The sequence below is a fragment of the Podarcis vaucheri genome (genome assembly GCF_965113315.1).
Source record: "Podarcis vaucheri genome assembly, chromosome: 8".
Classification (NCBI taxonomy): Eukaryota; Metazoa; Chordata; class Lepidosauria; order Squamata; family Lacertidae; genus Podarcis; species Podarcis vaucheri.
The window spans coordinates 18,362,412-18,388,092 of NC_138766.1; the positions used below are offsets into that span (position 1 = coordinate 18,362,412).

The window sequence follows — 25,681 nt, forward strand, 5'->3', positions numbered from 1 at the left end:
CTTGCAATGAAATAAGTACTCCCTTTTGCCTTGCCACACTTGTAAAATTAATTTGGTGTCACAAACACAAGAAAAAAACCCAAGAGTGACGCTTTTCTCTCTCTCAAACACACAAATGCATCCCTAACAAACAAAGCCATAAAATCTAGCTATGCAACAAGATCATAACTAAATGAAGTATAAACTAAAATACTAAAACAAACCATCATAACTAATACAATCCTTTCTTGGCTCTGTTTCCTTATTCAAACAATAGACCCTCCACCCCCCCTTCTGATATAGAGGCCCCAAATTAATCAGTGGATTTAAGAACTCTGACTCTCATGGAGATGCCTTTTTGAATGATCCTGCAAATGCACATAGATGTGTAGGGAAATAAACAGTTACACATATGAGAAGGAAGCATTGAGTAGGATCCAGCCTTATCTGTGTGGGATCCTATGTAGCACAATAAATTATAAGGTAATTTCCCCATGCTCACAGGTTTACCTTGAATATTAAAGTTGTGCGTCACCATTTTATTCATGAGCTTGGGGTAGTTAACTTGGGAAAGGGGTCCCCGGTGACCTCAGTGTTGCAAAGAAACAAGAGATTGCAACACCAATAGTGCACAAAAGAGCTATATCTTTCTTTGTCAATGTTTATTACAATAGAATAAATCTTTTATTTTTTTATTTTTAATGGAATACCCAACATGTTTTGAAGGACCCAAGCAGCTTTATCTATATAAAGCTGGATTTAAAATACACTAGAAGTAATATAAAATATGCATACAATCTTCAACAAGTGACCCAAAACAGCATAAATCTTACATACACTTACCAAACTTAAATAAGTAGACATAAAATAAGGGCATGTCCCTCCAAACATATTGGGTGTTGCCACAGTAAATAATAGTTCTATTGTTTTACAATAAATTTTGAGAACATTTTAAGATACTTTTACAGCTCTACTTTGCACTCCAGTGATGTGCATGTCTTGTACTGCTGCTGCCCTTTGGACCATTGCATTGCACGACCCAGACCCGTTTGACTTCTGAGATGGGAATCACATCGTTTGCCTTCAGGTTGTTTGTTGCACCCAAAGTCTTCCCATGGATGCTGAACCTGACATTGGAATTGCCTGATAATGCTCTCTATGCCATCCTGTGAATATACAGAAAATGGCTATGACAACACCTTATCAAGTGACAATTTTCTTTTTTGGATTTAGAGCATCATATGATTGGCAATATCTTATCTACATTCACCAATCCCAATGAAGACCAGGCAACCCAAGCTGTTGCATAGCTTAACACATAATAAAACAATGACTTAAAAACCAAACCAATCCGAGAAAGCCTTTTCATCTTCTCCTTCATGGCAGAAAGACATTTTATATTGTTCAATTTAATTTTTTAAAAAATCTGCTGTTGTATTTGAAATGCTGTTAAAAATAGCAGGCAAAATAACAATAAAAATGGAAGCAACAGCTTCGATACCACTCAGTAACAGCAAAGTTCTGGCAGTGGGAGGGTGGAATTATGAGATTGTTTCAATAGAATGCTTGGTTCATGAGCTCACTATGGATGGGAAGATTAGGATTGGCCCATTGAAATGTGTCACCCCCAACAGATGTTGGCATGTAAATAAAATTCAGATGGGTGTTAGTATGGGCAGACACTAAAATGGCACTTAACTGAGCAATTCCATTACAACCTTCTGAAAGAAGTAGCATTCCTGGGATGTATTACAACAGAAGCAAATGACCTCTCCCCATCATTACCTTAACCCCTCTAAACTTATAAACAGAGCTAGACACATTATTTCAACTATCCAAACAAGATTTGTTCGTCTCACAAGTAGGCATCACTATAGACTCAATGTAGCTCTGGGTATATTTAGGGATATTAAAGTAATATTGGCCATTGCTTGGTTTACTTAGGGTATCGTTACTGATACTGCACCACAGACTTTATTGAGCAATTAAAAATATACACAAAGGGACAATCTTTTCCTTTGGGGCATATATTTTTCTGTTTCTTCTTCCAAATTTCCATCCAATTGAAGAACCCAGTTTCAAATGTGAAAAGGGCACTTGTTTCTACAGTAACTGTGTACATCAGTTTGCTCCAAGTGCTGTATTTCTATAATATATTCAGATAAAGATTGTTTGCTGTTAAACCACTGCTGTCGTTATGTCTCCAAGTTGCTTGGGGAACTAAAATGTTCCGTATTTGAGGAATGATAACGAGAATTTAAGTTGTTCTTTCAGATTCTATTTCTCCATAAAGTTCAGCTAGCTTCTTAAACTCTGGTCCCCAGTCACCAAGGTAATTATAATCCTGGTCAGAATGTGTAGTGGCTGAATCCAAGGAGCTGATAGATCCAGCTTCTGACCTTTGACCCTCATATGCATAAGTCTGTAGGGAATCATATGGGGGCACACTAGGATCGAGGTCTGCTTCTGCCAATCTTTGCTTAATAAATTCCTGAACATCTATACTGTCAAGAGAGGATGAAGTGAGATGCTTAGGGGTGGGTTTGACTTCAGGCCGCACATCCCTCCGATACTTCAGTTCCTCAGCAGCTGATGGGTTCCGCAGGGCAGTGATGTCAAAAGCTTCAGTGTCTTCCTCACCTCCTCCTTCATCATCATATGTCACAACATTTTCCCGGACGTCCTCCTCCGAAATAATCAGAGGCTCCTTTTTGCTCCGTCTTAGTGTGATGAAAAGGACCACTATTGCTGAGAAAATTCAAGATAGCATATTAGAAGGGCTGCTGGCTGATTAAATGATATTTTTTATGCTGGTGAATCATATAGCTTTTAGCAGATTCATCTATCAATTCATTAACGGATTAAAGTGAAATAAATGTGCATGATACCAAAACTTCCCATATAGGTTCTTCTCTGAGATACTGTAAGAAGTGAAAGTTAAACTAATTTCTCTTCTCCCCCCCCACATGCCCCATAATATTACATAATCTAATTACAGGGTATCAATGTATTTTCTGGAATTTGACAAGACCCATATTTCATATTCCAACAAATATCAGCCAAGTATCTTTCAGTTTCTTTGAATAATCTATCCTTCCCCTGTCGTCAGCTTGCCTTATCTGTGTCACCCCCCCCCCTTTGGCTACTTTCCAGATTTTAAATATCTAACCTTTATACTATGGGAGAGTTTTCACTTTCTCATGCTCGGAAACGTTTGCTTTACTTGCTACTAACATATCCAAAACAACAGCCTTGAGGAAGAAATAAAAAATATCTGGAACCCTTTTCAGTAAATTTGCCTACTATCAAAATATAATTTGCCTGACAGGTCAATAGACATGAAACACCTTCTTTCAATAGATTAAAGCTGTAACAGTGGTGTATTTAATGATTTATTATTAAATATATCCAGTGTTGAATGGTTTCTTTACATGTAAAGGTTCATCATTGTTCCACCCGATGTGTGTGTCTTTAAGGGGCCGGAGCAAGGGCCAGAGCAAACTAACGAGACCCAGCTTTACAGCTGTGAAACATAGCAGGTGCTGCTGAGTTGTACTGATTAAACTATGTCAGCAATTGGGTAGAGTATATAAGGAGCAGCACCTAGCTCTCCCATTACCCTGAGGGATGGGTTGGTGGTTGGGTCTGGTTTGTTGATGTATTTAGTGTAAATGGAGTTTTTGTTTTTCTTATTAAAACCTTCTTTAAGTTATTTTTGAGTCCCTTTTTAATGCATGGTCTCCCCAGCAAGCTCTCTGCAGCGCTACCATACTGCAAAAAGCCAACATCCAGATCCTAATAATATTGTTACATGCTATCCCCAATCCCCACTTCAGTGTGGGATGTCAGGGAATTCCAGGCACTCTTACCAGGGTCTGTGTTTCCTTTTGGACAATGAAGCACATCAGAGACCATGGTGTCTTTACCATATACAGTTCATTTACACATATATGCAACCTGAGCATACAATGGAGAGACTTGCAGCATTACAATCTGAGAGTGTTCTTAGTTCTCCCATGGCCAAAGTCTTGGATGCCAGCAGAAATCAGCCACGACCCTCTGTCCCCTGTCCCAACTTGCTGCTTACAGAATGACACCTTTCCCCCTATCTCTCATCAGGCAAACTGAAATCTTGAAACTTCCACCTCCTAAAAACTCTCACACTGTCTTCTGACAACTATCGCTCAGTGGAAGGAGGGGCTCCCACTCGCTTGTTGTCTGGCACAGCCTATATCTGCCTATACCTGCTTCTTAATGGCTCTTCTCCTGTTCCCTTTCTTATCCTTTATGGTTCTTCTCCCAGGCGATCTCCTGTATGGGAAAACTTGTCTGGCAGCCCCTCTTAATGCTCCAAGCATTGATAAAACACCAGCACCCACTAATTCCAGGCACCCACAAACTCTAGCACCCCAAAACCCATAATATTATATCTAAATAGGTCTAAATTTTAATGATTTTTCATATAAGTTAGGAAGATATTACTTGCCACATTAATAATTTGTGCACAGGTATTAATGGGCAGGGGAAAATCTGGTTTGTTTGTTTTTTTACAGTTGAGGGATGAAAGGCTCCCACAAATTCTTATCACAAATTTTCTTGGAACTTAAGCATAACTAACTCTTTTTTTTCAGAATTGGGCCACTGGGAATGGGTATAATCAATTGTAAAATGGACACTGACCAAAACCACTCAGATGAGGACATGGCAGGAACGAGGGATTTAAATATCATTTAATGAGACTATAAAAATTTTATTGGGGGAGGGGCAAGCAAAAATGGGTTGCTCCTTATCAGAAATTTCAAACAATAAAATAAAAACTTCCCTGGAGAACGGAAGCAATGAAGATGGCTAATGAAGATATTTAAGAATAATGTCATATACTGAAGAACTTCCTTTATCTGGATAAAGATTCACTTCTTTAATTTCTAACAATATTAGTATATGGGTCATTATAGATTCATCCCATTGTGAGCAGCATTTGTTCTTCAAAGGGGCTTTCTTCTCAAGCTCTGTTTAGTGTGCAAATATACATGTAAAGACAGTATGAGCAGGTTGAGTCAGAGCCAAATGAGAGGGAATATTAGCTAATGGGTACTATTCAGATAAATCTAAGCACATGAAGTATTCAGAGAAAATGCATTTCCAAGGACATTTATCTAATAGAATCATCTTCCTGCCTGCACTGTCCCTTGCCCCTCTTGATGATGCTTTGTGTCGTTATCAGCTCATCCCACAGAGATAATTAGCAAATGGCTTTCATACACTCCTGAAAGTCCTTCTGGCAGAGGAATCTGTTTCAAAAAGATTCTCCTCCTTTCTTCTTTTTATTACTTCCCCCAAGAGTACTGGACATGCAACTCGAATTGGTTCCTGAAAATCTTACCAAATTACCTGGGTAGATCAGCAGTGCTAATTACTTAGTGACCTCTGCAAAATTAATTCCACAGGATGCCAGCAGTTCAGCTGTCTGCTTTAAAGGCTTCTTGGTCCTATTAATTTTAGCTAAAGCCTTTACCAATTTTTTTTTAATATTAAAAAAAATCAAAGCTTTGTATTTCTAATTACCTCCTATCACGAGTGATTCCTGGTTCAGAATGACATTATATTGAAAAAGCCACATTGTTTCTGTGATCATCTGAAGGCCGTGGAAAGGACACCGGTATTTAATTCTGAGAGAGGCTTACCCAGGAGAATGATGACACACAGCAGGATGGCAATTAAGGCTCCCGTACTCAATCCTGCAGAGGAGAGGAATGCCTCTGCATGACAGGTCCTCACCCTCCCATCTCTTTCACATGCACACACTTGTATTACAAGGGTGGCGCTACTGCTGAGAGAAGGGATCCCTCCGTCAGAGATCACCACGGGGAGGTAATACACGTCCTGAGTCGTCCGACTAAATCTCCTCCGCCTGGTCAGGATACTGGCTGTGTTATCTACAAGAAGAGAAAGTGAGTCAGAGTAATCTTATTTAATAATTCCATTTAGTCATCATCATCATCATCATCATTTAATATTTATACCCTGCCCATCTGGCTGGGTTTCCCCAGCCACTGTGGGCGGCTCCCAACAGAATAATAAAAACACACTAAAACATCAAACTTTAAAAACTCCCCTAAACAGGGTTGCCTTCAGATGTCTTCTAGAAGTCAGATAGTTGTCTATTTCCTTGACATCTGGTGGGAGGGTGTTCCACAGGGTGGGTGCCACTACCAAGAAGGCCCTCTGCCTGGTTCCCTGTAGCTTCACTTCTCAACAGCGAGGGAACCGCCAGAAGGCCCTTGGCTGAACGATGGGGATGGAGATATACTTCAGGTATACTGGGTCAAGGCCGTTTAGAGCTTTAAAGGTCATCACTAACACTGTGCATTGTGCTCGGAAATGTACTGGGAGCCAATGTAGGTCTTTCAGGACCGATGTTATATGGTCTTGGCGGCCACTCCCAGTCTCCAGTCTAGATGCCATATTCTGGATTAATTGTAGTTTCCAGGTCACCTTCAAAGGTAGCCCCACATAGAGTGCATTGCAGTAGTCCAAGCGGGAGATAACTAGAACATGGACCACTCTGGCAAGACAGTCTGCAGGCAGTTAGGGTCTCAGCCTGCGTACCAGATAGAGAGGGTAGACAGCTGCCCTGGCCACAGAATTGACCTGCGCCTCCATGGACAGCTGTGAGTCCAAAATGACTCCGAGGCTGTGCCCCTGGTCCTTCAGGGGCACAGTTGCCCCATTCAGGACCAGGGAGTCCCCCATACCTGCTCGCCCCCTGTCCCCCCAAAACAGTACTTTTGTCTTGTCAGGATTCAGCCTCAATCTGTTAGCCACCATCCATCCTCCAACTGTCTCCAGACATTCTGGTCTTATGCCATGCCCCCCATTCCATCACCCATATAGACGTGCTGGTAGCCCACATGGCAATAAAGGGGCAATCTCAGGATCCATCTTGGTGAAAAAGTTAATACAACCCTTTTCAACAAGGTAGAATCTCTTCTCTATTCCCCCAGCTGTGGACGATGAACAGCAGTACAATGTCATATCACACCATTTGCAACTATTTTAAAATCAGGGCACTAAGTAAGAGTCAATTCACTTCTAATATAAGATTACAATTCAAGCAATATTATTCTTTCTGGATTCCTTTTTTATTTTTACATATATAACAAAGGGTGGAGGAAGCAGTCTTCTTTTTGCCTTTTTAAAAACAATGGCTCTGTTTTCTTGTCATTCAAAGTTAACCACAGACTTTTTTTTAGTTTCTCTTCAAATATTTCACAGATGATTTCGCTCAACTACTATTGAGAATTGTACAGATATCAATCACATTCTTGCTTCTCTGTATATATGCCAACATTGGTATTATGCTCATGCAAACTAAAAAATAAAAAATAGTTCTATGCATTTGCAAGAGTGAAATACCACAAATGTTGATATCTGCATGGGCAGCTACTCCTCTCCCCATATTTTTATTATTTGTAAACAGCTAAGGCATGCACAACTGCATCTGGAGAACTGTGAAAAATAGTGAACCACAAAATTCCCACTTGCAAATTCATGCGGTAGCTGTTTGTGATTGCATTTTATTGTGTCGTGAATGCTTTAGTTGAGTTTACTGCATTGCCTGGGATTGGACTAGATGACCCTTCGTCCATCTCTACAATTCTATGATTCCATTATTGTGTCTCTTCAGTTCAGAATTCAAAAGGAGTTCAGAATTCTGAAGCACACCCCGCCCCCATTTAGCTTGCCTTCTTGTGGGGCTGGAGTTTATCACGGCTTCAAGCTGCTGTGGTTTTTAAATGTGGCAAGACAGCTTATTCGCTGGGCCCACATTTGAACTCTGCCTTGATCAACACTTGCTGGTTTTGTTTTTCCCCACCAATCACTTGCAATATGGGGCTGGAGTCCTGGTAATGGACTGCACCGATTTCATTTTCCCAAACGACTGATTTAAAAGGTGAAACTTTTGGCATTTGTGAGTAGGCAGGCAAGATCTGCCCTGGTTCTGATTTTCCTGCGCACGGTTTCATTTCAAGCCTTGATTCAAAAGGCTGGTAAGTGACTTCATATCACATCCACACACTTTTGCAATCAATAAAGATACCGTATCATGTATCATTGTCCATACAGTACATTTCACATAAAAATCTAACCTGAAGTAGAAAAACAACAACATAGGAATTTATCTTTTTCTGCTACAGCATGATGTAGAGAAGCTAGTTTAAAAGCTTTAAAAGTATTAAATCCCCTTGTCGCCTTACTCTTACTTCTTGTTTTATTTTATGAAAGTAGTAGCAGGGTCTGACTTCCTTGCTTTGCTGTCGGCTAACTGAAAAATCTTTAATAGTTCCAACACCATTTCCCCCCTGAAGTTATAATGAGATTCTATTGGTCTAGATTCCAAGCTAATAAAGAGTAGGAGAGCCTGAATAGACTGGCATTTATGACTGCTATACTATTTAAGAGTGACTTCATGAAAGGCTTGCAGTGTGATCTTCAAAATTTCATTCTACCATAGGTCAGCTCAGATGAATGAAGCCAGCAGAACAGTTTAAGAATGGGAAGAAAGCATGGTCCCTGCAGAAATATATACAGTGGTGCCCCGCAAGATGAATACCTCGCAAGACGGAAAACCCGCTAGACGAAAGGGTTTTCCGTTTTTGAGCTGCTTCACAAGACGATTTTCCCTATGGGCTTGCTTTGCAAGACGAAAACGTCTTGCGAGTGTTCCGATTTTCCCCCGCTCCCCCCTTTTTCTAAGCCGCTAATAGCCTTTTAGCCGCTAATCCGCTAAGCCTTTAATAGCCGCTAAGCCTTTAATAGCCGCTAAACTGCTAATAGCGCTAATCCGCTAATCCGCTAATAGGGTTGCTTCGCAAGACGAAAAAAACGCTAGACGAAGAGACTCGCGGAACGGATTAATTTCGTCTTGCGAGGCACCACTGTACACCATACTGCTGGTAACATACTTAGAAAGGTGCATCGTCATATCCTATAGTTACATAGAGTTGCCAAAAGGTAATGTTGAGCGGTTCCTTCCTTGTCCCAAGAGGGAGTTAAAAACTGAAGGTTACAGCTGCTGGATAAGTGTCTTTGTAGTTCAAGAATGGCAACATCAACCCCATCATGTGGGAATCCCTTGCAGATGACCACAGTGCCTGGAGGCAGACAGACAGGTTGTGCATCCATAGCAGTGACCAGAAGAGGAATGACCGGTGGGAGGAGCACAAAGGGAAGAAATGCCATGGTGCATCGGCAGCAGAACAACCGGATGTATTCATCTGCCTCAGATGCAACAAAACATCTCTCTGCTGTATCGGCCTCTACAGCCACAGCAAGCTCCCAAGGCAGACAGATGGCAACCAAATTAAATGTAGAGTTGCTTCACAATGAGTAGAAGTGGACCACTCAGTGGAGCAGAGCTGCTGTGCTAGTTTCCCAGCTCGTAGGTTGCTGTTGAGGTGGTGGGGAGCTTATATATATATATATATATATGCAGGTTTTGGTGTCTTCGGGTGTCTTCCCGTGTAAGAGTCGGGGTGTCTGTGCGACGTTTCGACGAGGTCTCACTCATCATCTTCAGGCTGGTGCTTTCGGCTTCTTGTTACTGGAACAGAGCTCTGTTCCAGTAACAAGAAGCCGAAAGCACCAGCCTGAAGATGATGAGTGAGACCTCGTCGAAACGTCGCACAGACACCCCGACTCTTACACGGGAAGACACCCGAAGACACCAAAACCTGCATTCCTATACCCGTGAAAATCTACGAAAGCAAATATATATATATATATATATATATATATATATATATATATATATGGAAGTACATTGGAACCTTGGTTCTCAAACAGCTTAGTTGACAAACAAATCAGCTCCCAAATCCCAAAAACTCGGAAGTAAGAGTTCCAGTTTCCAAACATTTTTGGAAGCCAAACATCCAATGTGGTTGTCGGCTATTGTTTCTGGGACGCCTGAGATCAGAAGCCACGCCTTGGTTTTTGAACGTTTTGGGAGTCAAACGAACTTCTGGAATGGATTAAGTTTGAGAACCAAGGTTCCACTGTATGCATAGGCACCAGATTGGCTGTGCTAATGCATTTGCACTTCACCACCTCACTGTCTTAGTAAGCAGCAGAGACCCACAGGCCAGGAAGCTAGCATACCAGGTCCTGTTCTACAAAACATAGCTGGGTTGGTTTTTGGTTTTTTAGGAATTGGACCACTGGCCCACTCAGCTCAGCACTGTCTATAATGCTTTCTCGTGCCGGTCAGGACCTACTGAACCTGTGCCCTTCTGCATGCAAAGGATATGCCATTGTAATTTTATCCTGAGGCCTGTGGGTATAGGGTGGTATACAAATTTAATGAATCAATTAATCAGCCAATCAGTTAATAATATGCTCTGCCATTGAGGAACAACACGTCCTCAATAAGCTTGTGGCATTTTGGCCCAGCTATAGAGTGACAGCCAGGCCAGGCTACAATTTATACCCAGCTGCAGGCTCAGTCAATGCTGATTGGTCAGTCTGTCCCCCCCCCCGGGGGGGGAGCTCCACCCAAAGCCCACCAGCCTGATCAATCACCATCAGGCCTCCTGCTGGACACCATGGGCCTTGTGGTTTGGCTGCAAAAACACCCACCACCAATTAAGGTAAGTGAACTTCTCCAGCAAGAGCTGCAACTGATCCCAACCCCCCAAAGCAAAAGCTTAAGGTGAATTTCCAGGGTTGTACTCTGACAAAAATCTAATAAATTTCAAGGAAAACAAAAAGAAGTTTTGTTAAAATTGGGGAATTCTTTTCAGGGGTATCTATACATCATTACCTCATATTTAGGCCCAATAATCTTTCTTTAAAAACAAACTGTTCATGCTCCTACATAGTAATGAATGCACCAACATTCTGTACATTGCATTATGGGGGTCTATTAAGAGCAACCACAGCCTTGAAAATACAAATAGACCAGGTAAGGTACTCCAGTCATCCATTCTCTAGCTGAACTCACCTGTGATGATTTTCTAGGCCAGGGGTAGCCAACATGGTGCTGTCCAGATAGTATTGGATTTTAATTCTCATCACCCTCATCACTGGCCAATGCTTGCTGAGGGTGATAGAGATGGAGCCCAAGATATGGAGGACACCACATTGGCTATTGCCATGCTAGGCAGTCTTTTTACAGCTGATCAGGAAAGCACGGCTTCCTCTTTGCCCCATGCAGCAAATTTTTTCTTTTTAAAAAAGAGTAAGTGACCCATTACATTTGGGTACAGCAGCCGTGACAATCCTGCTGACTTAAAAAGAGAAGACGTGGAGTCAAGCTTTGCAGGAGCTGAAAAAAGTGAGCCTGGGTGGAATAAAGTTTAAATTCACACAGAAGGCATGAGTAGCAGTCAAGCGATGATGAAAGAATTTAAGCACAGAAGATTAGCTGCAAAGCTCCAAAGGGTGGGGAGAGAATGGAAATGGAAGGGCAGATATGAGACAAAAGGAACAGATAACAACAGACAGGGAAAAGGATATTCTGAAGATGAAAATCCAAGCCAGGGGTGGAGTGGAGTGGGGGGAAGAAATGAAAAGCACAAAAGATGGAAAGGATATACTTTTTTAAAAAAATCCCAAGGCAAGTTTGAGACACAATGAAACAAAATCTGAAAGATGAAGTTGGCAATTGTAACAATATAATGGTTGAAGGAATCTAGGAAGACCAGAGCTTAAAAAAAAGCTTTGGGAAAGCTTGTCAAATTTGGTTGGGTGAGGATATTTGCAGGATAAAATAAATACGTACAAGTCAAGGGCCTGAAAGGAAGTGAGTACTTTCATTATTTTATTTTTCCTTAAACACATCAATTCTCCAAAAAGGAAGAATGAAGCAAAAGGTCATGATTTCAAAAGGTCCCTGACCCCTGGACTCCCTTTGAAAGCCTTGGAGAAGGAAGATCTATGCTCATATGCAGTCAGGCATTTGTCTTTTTAAAGTTGACAGCAACAGCTGCCTATAATCTCCTTGGTTCTGGAGAGGAATTCAATTCAGGGGCATCATTTGGATGGGGGTTTAATTTAGCTCCTTCCCCCAGCCTAACCTATCTGCATGCTTCTTGTGATCAGAGCAGAAAGAATGCTGAATGGGTGCAATGGAAAGCTGGGAACTGATATACATGTGGGAACAGGGACAAAATGTTGTAGCTTGGATTGCTCTGGTTCAGGGAGTCCATGCTACTTTCAAGATCTCTATTCCTGACTAGTTTTCTACCCCACTCCTGGCTACTATGCATTCTCTCTTGTCATTGGACTATGTCAGGCATGTCCAACTTTCAAGAGACTGAGATCTACTCCCACTATCTACCGGAATTGTTGAGCTTTTTTTAGGAAACTACCCATTTTGTGGTATGCTGCTACCTCCTTATTGTGCATCATGAATCCCTTTTGGCCACTTAAGGAAGCCCTTTTGGCTACTATTCTTAACCATTACCCACTCCAGGTGTTTGTGTTTTTTTTTGCTTTTCCGGTATTTACTTGAAATTAATCCGGCTGGAACAATAATGAAAGAGAACTCTGCAACTCCAATGGCGTAATCCCAAATCCTGATCCAAAAACACGGGATTTTGCTGTGGTTGTCTGAAGGAGACCAGTCAGGTGACAAGGAGGGGAGGGGAAGTCTGGGTCATATTGATGCTGTTCTGGAGCACTGGAACAGGTCCCCAAATAGAACTAGGAGACTGTTCACAGCCCTAGTATTCAATAAACTGTCTTGTCTTTCCACTGGTACCCTGCCACTTCACTATACTCAACAGAAACATTTCTGGGTGAGAATATATTGTTACAAAAGTTGGGTGCCTCCCCCTCTCACTGCTGAATGACAGCAAGGGTCCATGGGGTATTCACCCATTAACACTTTAAATAGGGTTCCAGACACTCACCCAGGGTCTGTGTTCCTTTGGAGAATTGAGACATGGTGGAGACTTTTGCCGCTTTAAGAAATATGGTTTATCCACCTATTTACACCTTCAGTCTGCATGGAAGGAGTCCAGATCTTACAGCATGGTCATTTCAGTAGGGGTTTGTCTCCCACAGAGGTGCAGCCCTGGAGTCTAAGCTATCTTTCCTAGCCAGCCTTCAGCCAGCCTGTCCAAGATGGATCCCAGTCTTCTTTTTCTCCCTTCTTCTTCCCAGCACAATTATTAAAAATTCTCTTTTCCTGTCACTTCAAACCCACACCCCACCACCATGGCAAACTTTGTCTGCCCAGACCATCAACCCCATTTTACATGTTAACGTCTTTCCCAAGTAAGGCTGTGGCTTGGAAAGGAATATTAGCCTGTACTTTTCCAGTGACCTCCAATCTTCCCTCCAATACTCCAAATAATCAAAACCCTACCTATTATTAATTTCTAGGGTTGGGAGGGAGGATCCTGCCAAATCTATAACACTATTTTATATTCTGACATGAGTATTCTTCATGAATATTTCAAAAATAAATAAATCTAGCACCTATCACTGTTGGTACCATAGACCTTTTATTGGTCTAGATACAGCCAAGAATCTTCTGAACAGGCTTGTCAAATATATTTCTTCTGACCTTGCAATCCAAATAGTAAGGCATATTTTCTTGAATAATGTGAATCTTGGAAGAAAAGAACCCTAAGCTCCTGAAGAGTGAGGTACTGAATTAAGATGACGAGGTTCTCTGGCTCCCTGTTGAAACAGGGTTGAATCAGTGTGACTTTTTTTGTTAAACCTGCCAGCTGGAACTGGGCTTTGTAATGAGCCCATCAGCACATGCTTGACTTCCTGGCCAGAAAGACAGATGATTATGTATTCCATCTTTCCACATGAATCTCGTCTCACATGGAGTTAGGTGGTTATGCAAGTCACCTCAGCTTGAGGATCCTAATTATATAAATTTCAATCTTGGAACTTTTAGCTTGCAGATAACATCTGCCTGAAATGCAACAAAGTCTTTAAAAATTTGGAAGCACGATTCCCCCAAATCCACAGTCCACCTAGGGCAACTGTATCCCTCTTCTTCCATGCCAAAGAGTATGTTTATCTCAGACTAGTTATATTGAGCTACTGTACTGGAAAATGTATTGAATAAAGACTTTGGGGAAATTCCCAAAGCAACAGAGATATAATGGTAGAGCTATGGCAAGTGAATACCAGAGCACTTCGGAGAATACTTGTTCATTTATTATTCACAATCTGAGGATTTTTTAAAACATATTACCATAAAATGCCAGGAGAAGGGGATATGGGAGATCCTGCTTTGTGTCTTTCCTTCTGGCAAATTTTAATTTGTTGCCCAACACTATTTGCATGAAGTCTTTCAACAGAATTAGGCTATAAAAATATGATTAAAGATGGGTATTATATATCTGTATCTTTAGGTTTAATTTTATAACATTTTTCAGGTGAGACTTGACAAATCTTACCTTGTTGACAGGTTCTCTTGTTTTGGGTTTCAGCTATTTGCACACATTTGTATTCTTTAAAAGAAACAGCAAAGCCCTCCACACACTTAAGGATCCAATAAACAGAACTCATGTGTTTTGAAATACACAATTTCTTTTATCACTGTTTCAAATTCTTTTTTTGGGAAGGGTCTAATTGCATCTTGATCTACTAAATGCAATGCCCAAATGGTTAAGAAAGTAGAAACCCTAAAAGCCCTTCTTTGGATTTCTCAGTTGCCTTTAATTCTTAGTCATGCTGGCCACATGACCCGGAAGCTGTCTGAGGACAAACGCTGGCTCCCTTGGCCTATAGAGCAAGATGAGCACTGCAAATCCAGAGTCGTCTGCGACTGGACCTAACGGTCAGGGGTACCTTTACCTTTTTATCGTTCTCATTCTTTTTTGCTTCAACTCTTTGTGTGCTTAAACAAATGTAGTGAAAAATCACACCATCTACTCCTTGGCACATTCAGGGTAGTCCCACGGTTTGCAGAGGTCCAATGATATTTAGGGAAACAAATAAGCAATCCGAATGTGACAGTCCCCTCAAAGCCCCCAGATAAATGGAAATTCAATTGCCACAGAATGGCTAAAAGCTGTTTTGTTTTTAACGAAATAAACTGGGAAGGAGGAAGAATGGAATGGTGTGACTGGCAAAGGAGGATGAAGAAAGAGAATGGCCAAGTTATAAATAGGGTACAGAAAATTATGTTGTCTGGATAGGTGGTGTAGTGGTTATGAGTGGTGGACTCGTAATATGGTGAACCAGGTTCGCTTCCCGGCTCCTCCACATGTACCTTGGGCTAGTCACACTTCTCTGAAGTCTCTCAGCCTCACTCACCTCACAGAGTGTTTGTTGTGGGGTAGGAAGGGAAAGGAGATTATAAGCCACTTTGAGACTCCTTAAGGGGAGTGAAAGGTGGGATATCAAGTGCAAACTCTTCTTCTTCTTCCTAGTTTATACTAAGAAGCTCCAGTCAACTTCAAACTCAATATAACTTTAACAATTGGTGCCTGAGTTGCCTCTCCCGCCTCCCTTCCCCATCCTCCTTTCCTTTAATGATGTGTATCTTGGCTTTTAATGCAATGAGTAGGGAATGTCCTCTTATTTCTTGATTGTATGCAAGCTGCTCTGGGAGCCTGTTTGACTGAAAAGTGTGATAAAAATGTTATAAACAAACAAACAAATATGGAAACCATCTTTAATGTTTTCAGGGAAGGATGTGAAAGCTGTTCATAGACTCACCTGCAAAAAACCATTCTCACCCCCCCTTTTAATAATAACAGATATATTTGTTTGTTGCTTTTACATTCTTGCACCAAGTTCTTATCCCCGTGTTAAGAGTTGATATGGTTTTATGCCACAGTCTATTAGTTTTAGATTATTTGGATTTTAGATTATTTTCATAATGCTAGTTTGTATTGACTATAACTGATTTCATTGTTTTGAACTTTGCTTTGCATTTTGTATTGTTAATAATGTTTGTAAACTCGCCAGAAGATTTATCCATTATACAGGTAATATATAAATGCAACAAATAAATGTTTAAAAAACGTAATATCTGTTATGGTTCTGGTCTTAGTGTCACCCAAGCAAGAAGCTAAAGTACAACTCTATAACCCAACAGAACTCTCAAAAAAACCTTTAAAAAACATGCAGAGTAACTACAAAAGCTAATAAAATGCAGAGCAGGGAAGAAATATTACAAGGTTATTTTCTTCCAAAACGATTCCTAGATATTCATCATTCACAACGCAAAGGTTATTGTCAGGGTTGCTTCCAGATCCCAGCTCACAGAGGATCACGCCAGCCAGCGATCATTAAATAAAAGTCTTTATTGAGTTACAGTCTCCATTCTCAAGCTGCTGCGCGCAACTCTACGTCTTATGCTTAGATCGGCGAAGCTCCGTCTGAGTCTCCGCCCCTTGCGCACCAACTTAATATCCTAGCCCTGCTCCACCTTTTCCGCCTGACAGTTCTCCTCTGGGTCCCTCTGCCCCCCTGGGTCTCTTCCTTCCGGGATTCTTCTGACGCTGACCCCCCTGACTCTCCTGTCTCCTTGCGCCGGGCTTTAGGACCTGGCTCCCTTTCCGGGCTGCCTACTGCGCCACCTTCCTGTGCATTTGAACTTGGCGCGCGCGCCCAACCTTCCACTTTCCGTCTAACCGTCACTTCGCTCCCCGATGAAGGTGTGGCCACTCCTGACTCGTGCCCTCCCTCCTGTTGCGAGCTGCCAGCGCTTGATCCCTGGCGCTCTTCCTCTTTCCTACTCTCTGGCGGTGACGCTGGTCCCGATTTCCAACTGCTCCCCTCTGAGTCCCCTCTGGCTCTATCTTCCTGGGGTGTCCCCCTAGTCTCCCCCCTTGCCCTGGCCACTGGTGCTCCTTTTTGTGAATCTTCTGATTCACTGGAAAGACTCGGAGATCTTGGGTCGTCGTCATCACTCATCCTTTCTTCTGCCTCCTCCCCCTCGCTCTCTGTTTCCTCCCTTGCCCTCGCCTCTGCTCCTGAACCCCTGACATCCATCCCCCCCTCGAAGCCCCCTCTTCCCCCCTCCCCTCCTTCCGGTGCGGGAGCTGGGTGCTGCAGCGTCAAGGGGACGAATGTCGGGTACAGTTCGCTTCCCGTGGCGGGCCTCCATCCGACGTCTTCCGGTTCTTCCTCCCTGCTCTCGTCGACGACGGTCACCTCCGCTTCCATCTCTGTGCCGCCGTGCTCGAAACCCTGGTCGTCCCCGAAAACGTCCATGTCCGTCTCTCCCTCGCTTCCTTCTGGAGGCGTTGCTCGTCCTGGACCTTCCAGCCACCTTCTGCGCCACTGCTCCTCTGGTCGATCATCCCACCAATACGAGGGTTCTGAAGCAGATCCCGAGGGTGACCCCTCCGGGGAACGGGCGTCTCGTGTCGGCTCCTCATCTGAGTCGAACCCCCGGAACGTGCTGGCTGAAAGCGTGGGCGTGAAAAGCCAGTCGTCGAAAAAGTCCGCTGGCATTGGCCTATGGGGGAAGAGGGCATGAAACTCTTCCTTGAGCAGAGGTTCATCTAAAGCGTAGCCCGGCACCCAGCTGTTGGCACTGGCCGGGGTGCCCTCCTTAGCGAGAAGGTATTCTACCCCCTCTTCCCCCCATCTGGAGTCCAAAATCTCCGTGACTTCGTTGAGGCGCACCTCCTGTGCCACTCCCCGTTGCTTGGTTCCCTCTCGGAGCGGACTCGTCGCCGTTCCGGGTTCCTGAAACCTGTGCGGTGCCTTGTAGGGAGTGAGCACCGATCTGTGGAACACCGGATGCATTCTGGAACCCTCCGGAAGCGCCAGCCTGAAAGCCACCGGGTTGACCCGCTCTTCGACTTGGTAGGGCCCCAGTTGCTTATGCCCTAATTTCTTCTTGGCCAACGACCTGGCCGGCACTGCGTGGGCTGCTAACCAGACCCAGTCTCCCACATGGATCTCTTCGCCAACCCTTCTGTGTTTGTCTGCCTGCACCTTGTATGCGTGTTTGGCCAGCTCCAGGTGCCGCCGCAGCTGATCGTGGACCTCCTGCAACTCCGACGCGAACGCATCTGCTGTCTGCGGCTCCCCCTCTGCCAGTCTTTCCAGTCCCGGGAAGGTTCTGGGGTGCCTCCCGTTGTTGGCGAAGAACGGCGTCACCCCTGTGGACACGTGCTTCGTGTTGTTGTAGGCGAACTCGGCGAGCGGCAGGTAATCCACCCACGTCGCCGGCTGTTGATTCGCATAGCATCTCAGGTACTGCTGCATGATGGCATTGACCCGCTCCGCCTGCCCGTTGGTCTGCGGGTGTCTCGCCGACGCCAGGTTGATCTTGACGTTTAGGAAGCCCATCAGCTTCTGCCAGAAATTCGAGATGAACTGCCGCCCGCGGTCGGACAGAATAGACCGTGGCAGCCCGTGAACCTTGAACACGTGGTCTATGAACAGTTTGGCGGTTTGTTCCGCCGTGGCCACCTTCACACACGGGATGAAATGTGCCATCTTGGAGAACAAGTCCACCACCACCAGCACGGCCGTCTTGCCCCTCGAGCTGGGCAGATCCGTGACGAAGTCCAGGGCGACTCTCTCCCATGGCTCGACCAGAGTTTGCAGCGGTTCCAACAGTCCGGCCGGCGGTCTGTGCACTGGTTTGGCCCTCTGGCAGGTGTCGCACCTCGCCACGTAGTCCGCGACCTCCCCTCTCATTCCGGGCCACCAGAAATCCCTGGCGACTAATTCCACCGTCTTCTCCTTGCCAAAGTGCCCGGCAGTGGGCGCGTCGTGCAGCTGATGCAGTACCTTGGCGCGAAGTTCGTCTCCCGGCACGTAGATGGCCCCTTTACGGATGAGCAAGCCATCTCTCAGCTGGAACCCATCGGTCGCCGCCTTGCCCCTTTGCATCTCTGCCATCTTTGCTTGCGCGAAGGAGTCATTCTGCAACGCTCGTCGCACCGCCTCCAGGTCCACTGTCGCCGCAGCGCACGCCCACACTGTTGGTGCGAAGATGTGCATGGCGGCCGCTGGCGTGACGTCCTCCAGATACTGTGGCTTACGGGAGAGCGCATCCGCCATGATGTTGGTGTCCCCCGGGACATACTCTATTCGGAAGTCGAAGTTCGCAAAGAACTCAGCCCAACGTATCTGCCTCTGGATCAGGAACTGTGCCGTGCGCCAGTGCTCCAAATTCTTGTGGTCCGTGCATACTTGCACCGTGTGCTTGGCGCCGATCAGGAAGTGCCTCCACGCTTTGAATGCTGCATGAATGGCCAGCAACTCCCTGTCCCAGATGGTGTAGTTCTGTTCGGACTTGCTGAGCTTCCTGGAGTAAAACGCTCCCGGCCTCCAAACCCCCTGCGGGTCCTTCTGCAGCAGGATGGCTCCGACGGCCCTGTCTGAGGCGTCTGTTTCAACCCTCATCGGCCTGCTGGGGTCGACATGAAGCAGCTGTTCTTCTGACGCGAAGAGACGCTTGAGTGCCTGAAAGGACTGCTCCGCCTGCGCTGTCCAGATGAACTTCTTTTTCTTGGAGCTGAGCGTGTCCGTGATGGCCGCTGTCTGCATAGCAAAGCCTTTGATAAACTTGCGATAGAAGTTCGCGAAGCCGACAAACCGTTGGACCTCCTTCCGGTTGCGTGGGCTTTTCCAATCCAACACCGCTCGAACCTTGGCGCTGTCCATGGCGAGCCCCTTGTCAGACAACTTGTAGCCCAGGAAATCCACCTCCGTCACGTCAAATTGGCACTTCTCAAGCTTGGCGTACAGCCTATGTTGCTGCAGCCTGCTCAGCACTTCCCTGATGTGTCTGTCATGCTCCTGCTGCGATTCCGAAAAGATCAGGATGTCATCCAAGAAACAGACGCACGTCTTGTAGAGGAGCCCCGCCAACACGTGATGCATGAAAGCTTGAAAAACGTGGGAGCCATTTTGTAATCCAAAAGGCATAACTCTATATTCGTAGGTGCCCAGGGGCGTGAACATGGCTGTCTTCCACTCATCTCCTTCCCGCATGCGAATGAGGTTGTACGCCCCTCGCAGGTCCAACTTGGTGAAGACGCTGCCCTTGCGCACTTTTGCGAGGAGGTCATCGATTCGGGGCATGGGGAAGTCCGATGGCTTGGTCACACTGTTCAAAATGCGGTAGTCCACCACGAGTCTTTTTTGGGGCGTGTCTCGCTTCTTAACAAAGAATACTGGACTGCCCCCCGCTGCCCTGGACTCTCGGATGAAACCGCGCTCCAAATTATGATCTATGAACTCCTTGAGTTCCTGCAGTTCGTCCTCAGACATGGAATACAGCTTCCCTTTGGGCAGCGCCGCCCCCGGCAGCAGGTCAATCTTGCAGTCATATGGTCTGTGGGGGGGTAGCCTGTCTGCCTCCTTCTCGCAGAAAACCTCCAAAAATTCTGCGTACTTGTGGGGAATCGCTTGCAGCGTGCCTAGCAGCAGCTGTGACTCCTCTTGCTCCCCTTCCTGCCGGGGCATGATGCAGTTTTCAGCACAAAAGGAAGAGCCGAAGGTCAGCTGCCTCTGGTACCAAGCCAGCGCCGGGCTGTGCTTGTCCAGCCAACTCATGCCCAATACAATAGGCGTGTCCGACAGTTGAGTGACGTTGAAGCTGATGATTTTCTTGTGATTTCCAAGCCGCAGCACCATAGGTGGCGTCTGCTTCACCACTTGCCCCCCTAGCAGCTCCCTGCCATCCACCGTGACAACCTGCAGGGGCAGCGTGGCAGGCAGCAACTGTATAGCGTGCCGGTCAACAAAGTCCTGCCCTATGAAGTCTGCATTGCTTCCCGAGTCGACGGTGATTGGCACGTCCATGGTGATTCCATTGGGTAGCTGGAGCGATGCGGTGAGCCTCACTACTGGCTTGGGCGGGAGGGGGTCCATGGGCGGTAAATTCCCTGGGGACTGCTTCACTGACACGTCTGGCTGGTCCCCAGTGCCTCTTCCTCCAGCCAGACATCGTCGTTTCCCTGCTGCGGTTCTCCTTGCTGCGTTGCTGCAGTCACCATTGCCGAAGCTGCAGTGTGCTTGTGGAACCTCCGGGGACACTCTTTCGCCATATGCCCTGGATCCTCGCAGATATAACACTTCCTGTTCCCTCTAGGAGGCTTCGCTTTCACTGCTGCCGGTGCTAGGGCTCTGGCTGCTGACTGAGCCCTTGCACTCCCAACCTCCATCGGTTCCACCCCTCCCCCTGTTGGAGGCGTGGATTGCGCACGCGCTGCTTCTCTGGGAAGGAAGGAGGAGCCCCTGGCTGGTTCGCGCCCGCTGCGCCCTTCTTCCCTGCTCCACGGACGTTCTTCCAGCCGCACTCCCACCGCCAGCGCCCTCTGAACGACCTCCTGCGTGGTCCGGGGTCTCTCCCCCCTCGCAATCTCATCTTTAACCGAGCTGTGCAAGCCCTCCCAAAAAAGGTCTCTGACAGGGGCCGAATCTGTCCCATTCCAGGGCACTGACCAAAGCGAAAAAGCGGGCATGGTACTGCCTCACGCTGGCTCTCCCTTGTCTTAGTCCATGCACCTCCTTCCGGGCAAGATCCACGTCAATGCTGGATAAAAAACACCCATCCATCGCTTTAATAAAGGCGTCCACATTTTGGAGCGCAGGATCCTTATCTCTCCACAAATTGCGCAGCCATGCTTTTGCGTCTCCGTGCAAATGGGACATGATGAACCCCACTTTCTCTTGTTCATCTCTAAAGTCTTTGTGCAGTAGTTGCAGTGCACACATTACGTCTGCTCTAAAGTTGGGGTACTGTTGCAAATTCCCATCGAAGTGAGAGACCAGACCGCCTGTGCGTCTCCCCAACCCAATCCCCTCTGATTTGGGTGTCTGTTGCCCTTGCTTCGTAAGCACGTCCAACCTGACCTGGAGATCTCTGTAGGCGGCAGCTGCGTCCTCCTCTCTCTTCCTGGATGCCAGCGCCTCGGCATTCAGTCGTGACACTGCTTCTCTCAGTTCCGCTATTTGCTGTTCGGCCGTCATAGCGTCTGCCGTTCGTGAGCTCTCTAGTAGGCACCCGCTTTCTCTCCTCTCCGCGAGGCCGTGAATGCCCACAATTTGATGAGACGGAGCTTACTGTCAGGGTTGCTTCCAGATCCCAGCTCACAGAGGATCACGCCAGCCAGCGATCATTAAATAAAAGTCTTTATTGAGTTACAGTCTCCATTCTCAAGCTGCTGCGCGCAACTCTACGTCTTATGCTTAGATCGGCGAAGCTCCGTCTGAGTCTCCGCCCCTTGCGCACCAACTTAATATCCTAGCCCTGCTCCACCTTTTCCGCCTGACAGTTCTCCTCTGGGTCCCTCTGCCCCCCTGGGTCTCTTCCTTCCGGGATTCTTCTGACGCTGACCCCCCTGACTCTCCTGTCTCCTTGCGCCGGGCTTTAGGACCTGGCTCCCTTTCCGGGCTGCCTACTGCGCCACCTTCCTGTGCATTTGAACTTGGCGCGCGCGCCCAACCTTCCACTTTCCGTCTAACCGTCACTTCGCTCCCCGATGAAGGTGTGGCCACTCCTGACTCGTGCCCTCCCTCCTGTTGCGAGCTGCCAGCGCTTGATCCCTGGCGCTCTTCCTCTTTCCTACTCTCTGGCGGTGACGCTGGTCCCGATTTCCAACTGCTCCCCTCTGAGTCCCCTCTGGCTCTATCTTCCTGGGGTGTCCCCCTAGTCTCCCCCCTTGCCCTGGCCACTGGTGCTCCTTTTTGTGAATCTTCTGATTCACTGGAAAGACTCGGAGATCTCGGGTCGTCGTCATCACTCATCCTTTCTTCTGCCTCCTCCCCCTCGCTCTCTGTTTCCTCCCTTGCCCTCGCCTCTGCTCCTGAACCCCTGACAGTTATGAATATGTAGTCCTTGCTATATGAACCACTTCTGCCCTGACAAGTTGTGGTTTTAACCCACCGACAAAAAAGATTATGAGAAAAGAAGTCATTCTGTTCAACGAGACATCCCACACAAACACCAAGCCTTGCTTGCAGAGTAATGTGTGATTTACCTTCATTGTCCTTTAGCGTAAAGTTGGGATTCAAAGGGAAACTGTTGTCCAGAGAAAAGTGAAATCTTTGACCGTTTGCAAAGTCATCTCTGTCCGTGGCACCGATAGTCTGGATAACCTGGAAGGAAAATTGAATTGTGGATGTGATGAACTTTGAACTGGATTCAAATTTTGGCAGAACTCGGCAGGATCTTGTAAGCTGAGCTTTCTTTCACAATTTTCTACCTATCTAGTGTCATAATATGACTATTTTTCCATTAGCTGCATTATTGTTATTGTTATTGTTGTTGTTGTTACTGTTGTTGCTGCTGCTGCTACTGTTTTATTTCTCTGCTCAAAACATTTCAGCAACAATGTAAAATGAACTAAACACATGCTCAGAATGTATGTCAGGAGTCTTAAATTCAAAGTCATTCTGAAGATTTTGTTAGTTAGACATTTGCATTAATACTAACAGAGGATTAATGTGTCACTTAAGTATTTTCACATATAAGTTTATTTTCATCACCGGGTCTCATATTGGCATGCTACAGTCCAGTGATTCCATTCTCCTTGGGACTTTTACTTCTGCCCCTGGGAATTTTTGTTTGCCTTTGCTTGATTTTCTTTTGCAAGAAATTTATTTCCCAGTACAAAATGCCTACCTTGCATTGAATCCTATTGTGTAGGATAAAAAAAAGGAAACTCAAAGAACTGCCCTTGTTGACAATTTGCAATAATGGTGTACAAATTTTGGGGGGTGCATAGATGCTTCCAAACTTTCACTTATGATTAGATTCAAAGTGAGTTGGGGGGGAGGGGGTCTTCCTCAGGGAAAACATCTGAGGACTCTTGAAAGAAGTCAAAAGAATTGTGAAAAGTTTACTGCTGATTCTCAGAGTGGTTTGAAATATTCCAAAGAGAGTTGACTCTGGAATGGAATGAAAGCCATACCATGTAACCCGAGTACAGTGGTACCTTGGGTTAAGAACTTAATTCGTTCCGGAGGTCCGTTCTTAACCTGAAACTGTTCTTAACCTGAAGCACCACTTTAGCTAATGGAGCCTACCGCTGCCGCCGCTGCGCAATTTCTGTTCTCATCCTGAAGCAAAGTTCTTAATTCAAGGTACTATTTCTGGGTTCGCGGAGTCTGTAACCTGAAGTGTCTGTAACCTGAAGCCTCTGTAACCCAAGGTACCACTGTATTTAACATTCCAGAAGAGAGGAGTGAAGCATTCTCACCTACTGGGTGCATTGAAGTGAATATACATCAGATATCTCCGATCTGTGCTCAGTCTTAAGCACAATGGCACTGCGCTGGCACTCACAAGCCACCTTTCAGTTAGAGCCAGCATTGCTGACACAGTGCAATAACAGTTAACAGCCCCCCCCCCTTGCATTTGCATTGCCAGGCAAAACTATTAAATCTGAGAGATCGTTACATCAGGGTTTATGTTATTTCCCCCGTTGTAACTCAGCAGTGAATTGCGGGATAAGAAAAGACACAGCAGATATGTGGTTTTATTTTGTCCTATGCAAATGTAAAGATAAACTGTTGAACAACATCGTTCTAGCACTGGGAAATAAAACATAAGACCTGGAGGGGGGAAACCTCTGTCATCCACCCACATCGGCAGATTGCTGGAATACAATTCAAAATGGATGCATTTTATTCTGTGCATTTGCACTTGCCATCCTATGCCCTTTTAAAAAATTGTGTGTGTGTGATTTTATATCTTGATTTCATTCTGTGAACCGCCCTGACACCCCCCAGGTATAGGATGGTATATAAATTCAATAAATAATAAGTTACAGGGAACCAGGCAGAGGGCCTTCTCGGTAGTGGCGCCCGCCCTGTGGAACACCCTCCCATCAGATGTCAAGGAAATAAACAACTATCTGATATTTAGAAGACATCTAAAGGCAGCTCTGTTTAGGGAAGTTTTTAATGACTGATGTTTTAACGTATTTTTAATATCTTTGCTGCAAGCCGCCCAGAGTGGCTGGGGAAAAAATATAATAATAATAATAATAATTAATTAATAAATAAATAAATAAAACAAAAAAAATAAATATCCTTAGCAATTCCAAAACATCAGAAACAACTTAGCCAGGAAAAATGATGTCAAACAACAAGTATGGGAATTTGAAGTGAGAGTTCCATGCCTAGTCACCTTTAAGGAGCCCACAGCAGCAAAAAGTTTATTTACGGTTGTACAAGTTACAGAATGTTAGAGGAGATGTAGCTGACATGGACAAACTGTTGGGATGCCATTGCTGCAGTATTCAAAGGAGTCCACTTGTCATCAGCATGCCTCTGTGTGCTATTCACAAAGCCATTAAAAAAACTCCTACACATTGTTGGACCAACTTTCATCAGGAAGTGTCTTCTTCCAGATGAGTATATCTTCTGAAAGCTTCTTCCTCTGGTTATGAGGCACATGACTTTCTCTGTGGCCCATGCCCTCTGGGATTCTCTCCCAAGGGATATCTATCTGGCCTCTTCATTGCATACAGTATGTTCAGGAGATTGATTACTGTATATTTCTTATGAAAGGTTTGGATTCTTAAGCTCTAAATCTATCTATCTATCTATATCTATCTATCTATCTATCATCTATCTATCTATCCAGTCCTGGTCCTATTCAGACCCACTAAATTTAACAAGCATGACTAACATAGGCTCATTAACTGCAATAGGTGTACTCTGAATAGGACTTGGTTAAGTACAACCCTGTGTATATATAAAAAAACACTGTATGTTGTCCTGTAGATCTCTAGTGCAGTCTGAA

At 45.2% G+C, this 25,681-nt stretch overlaps 1 protein-coding gene across 3 annotated transcripts in view; it reads right to left on the reverse strand.

Moving 5' to 3' along the window:
- Nucleotides 1-1,906: 1,906 nt before the first annotated feature.
- Nucleotides 1,907-25,681, reverse strand: part of CDH18 (cadherin 18) — a 671,522-nt gene continuing 647,747 nt past the window's right edge. For all 3 annotated transcript variants that reach the window (XM_082234344.1, XM_082234342.1, XM_082234343.1), the window contains 3 exons: nucleotides 22,911-23,028; nucleotides 5,664-5,915; nucleotides 1,907-2,727 (listed from right to left, as the gene is read on the reverse strand). In XM_082234344.1, coding sequence (XP_082090470.1) covers nucleotides 2,237-2,727; nucleotides 5,664-5,915; nucleotides 22,911-23,028 — 861 coding nt within the window. In that variant the 3' untranslated portion in view covers nucleotides 1,907-2,236. The remainder of the gene's footprint in view (nucleotides 2,728-5,663; nucleotides 5,916-22,910; nucleotides 23,029-25,681) is intronic.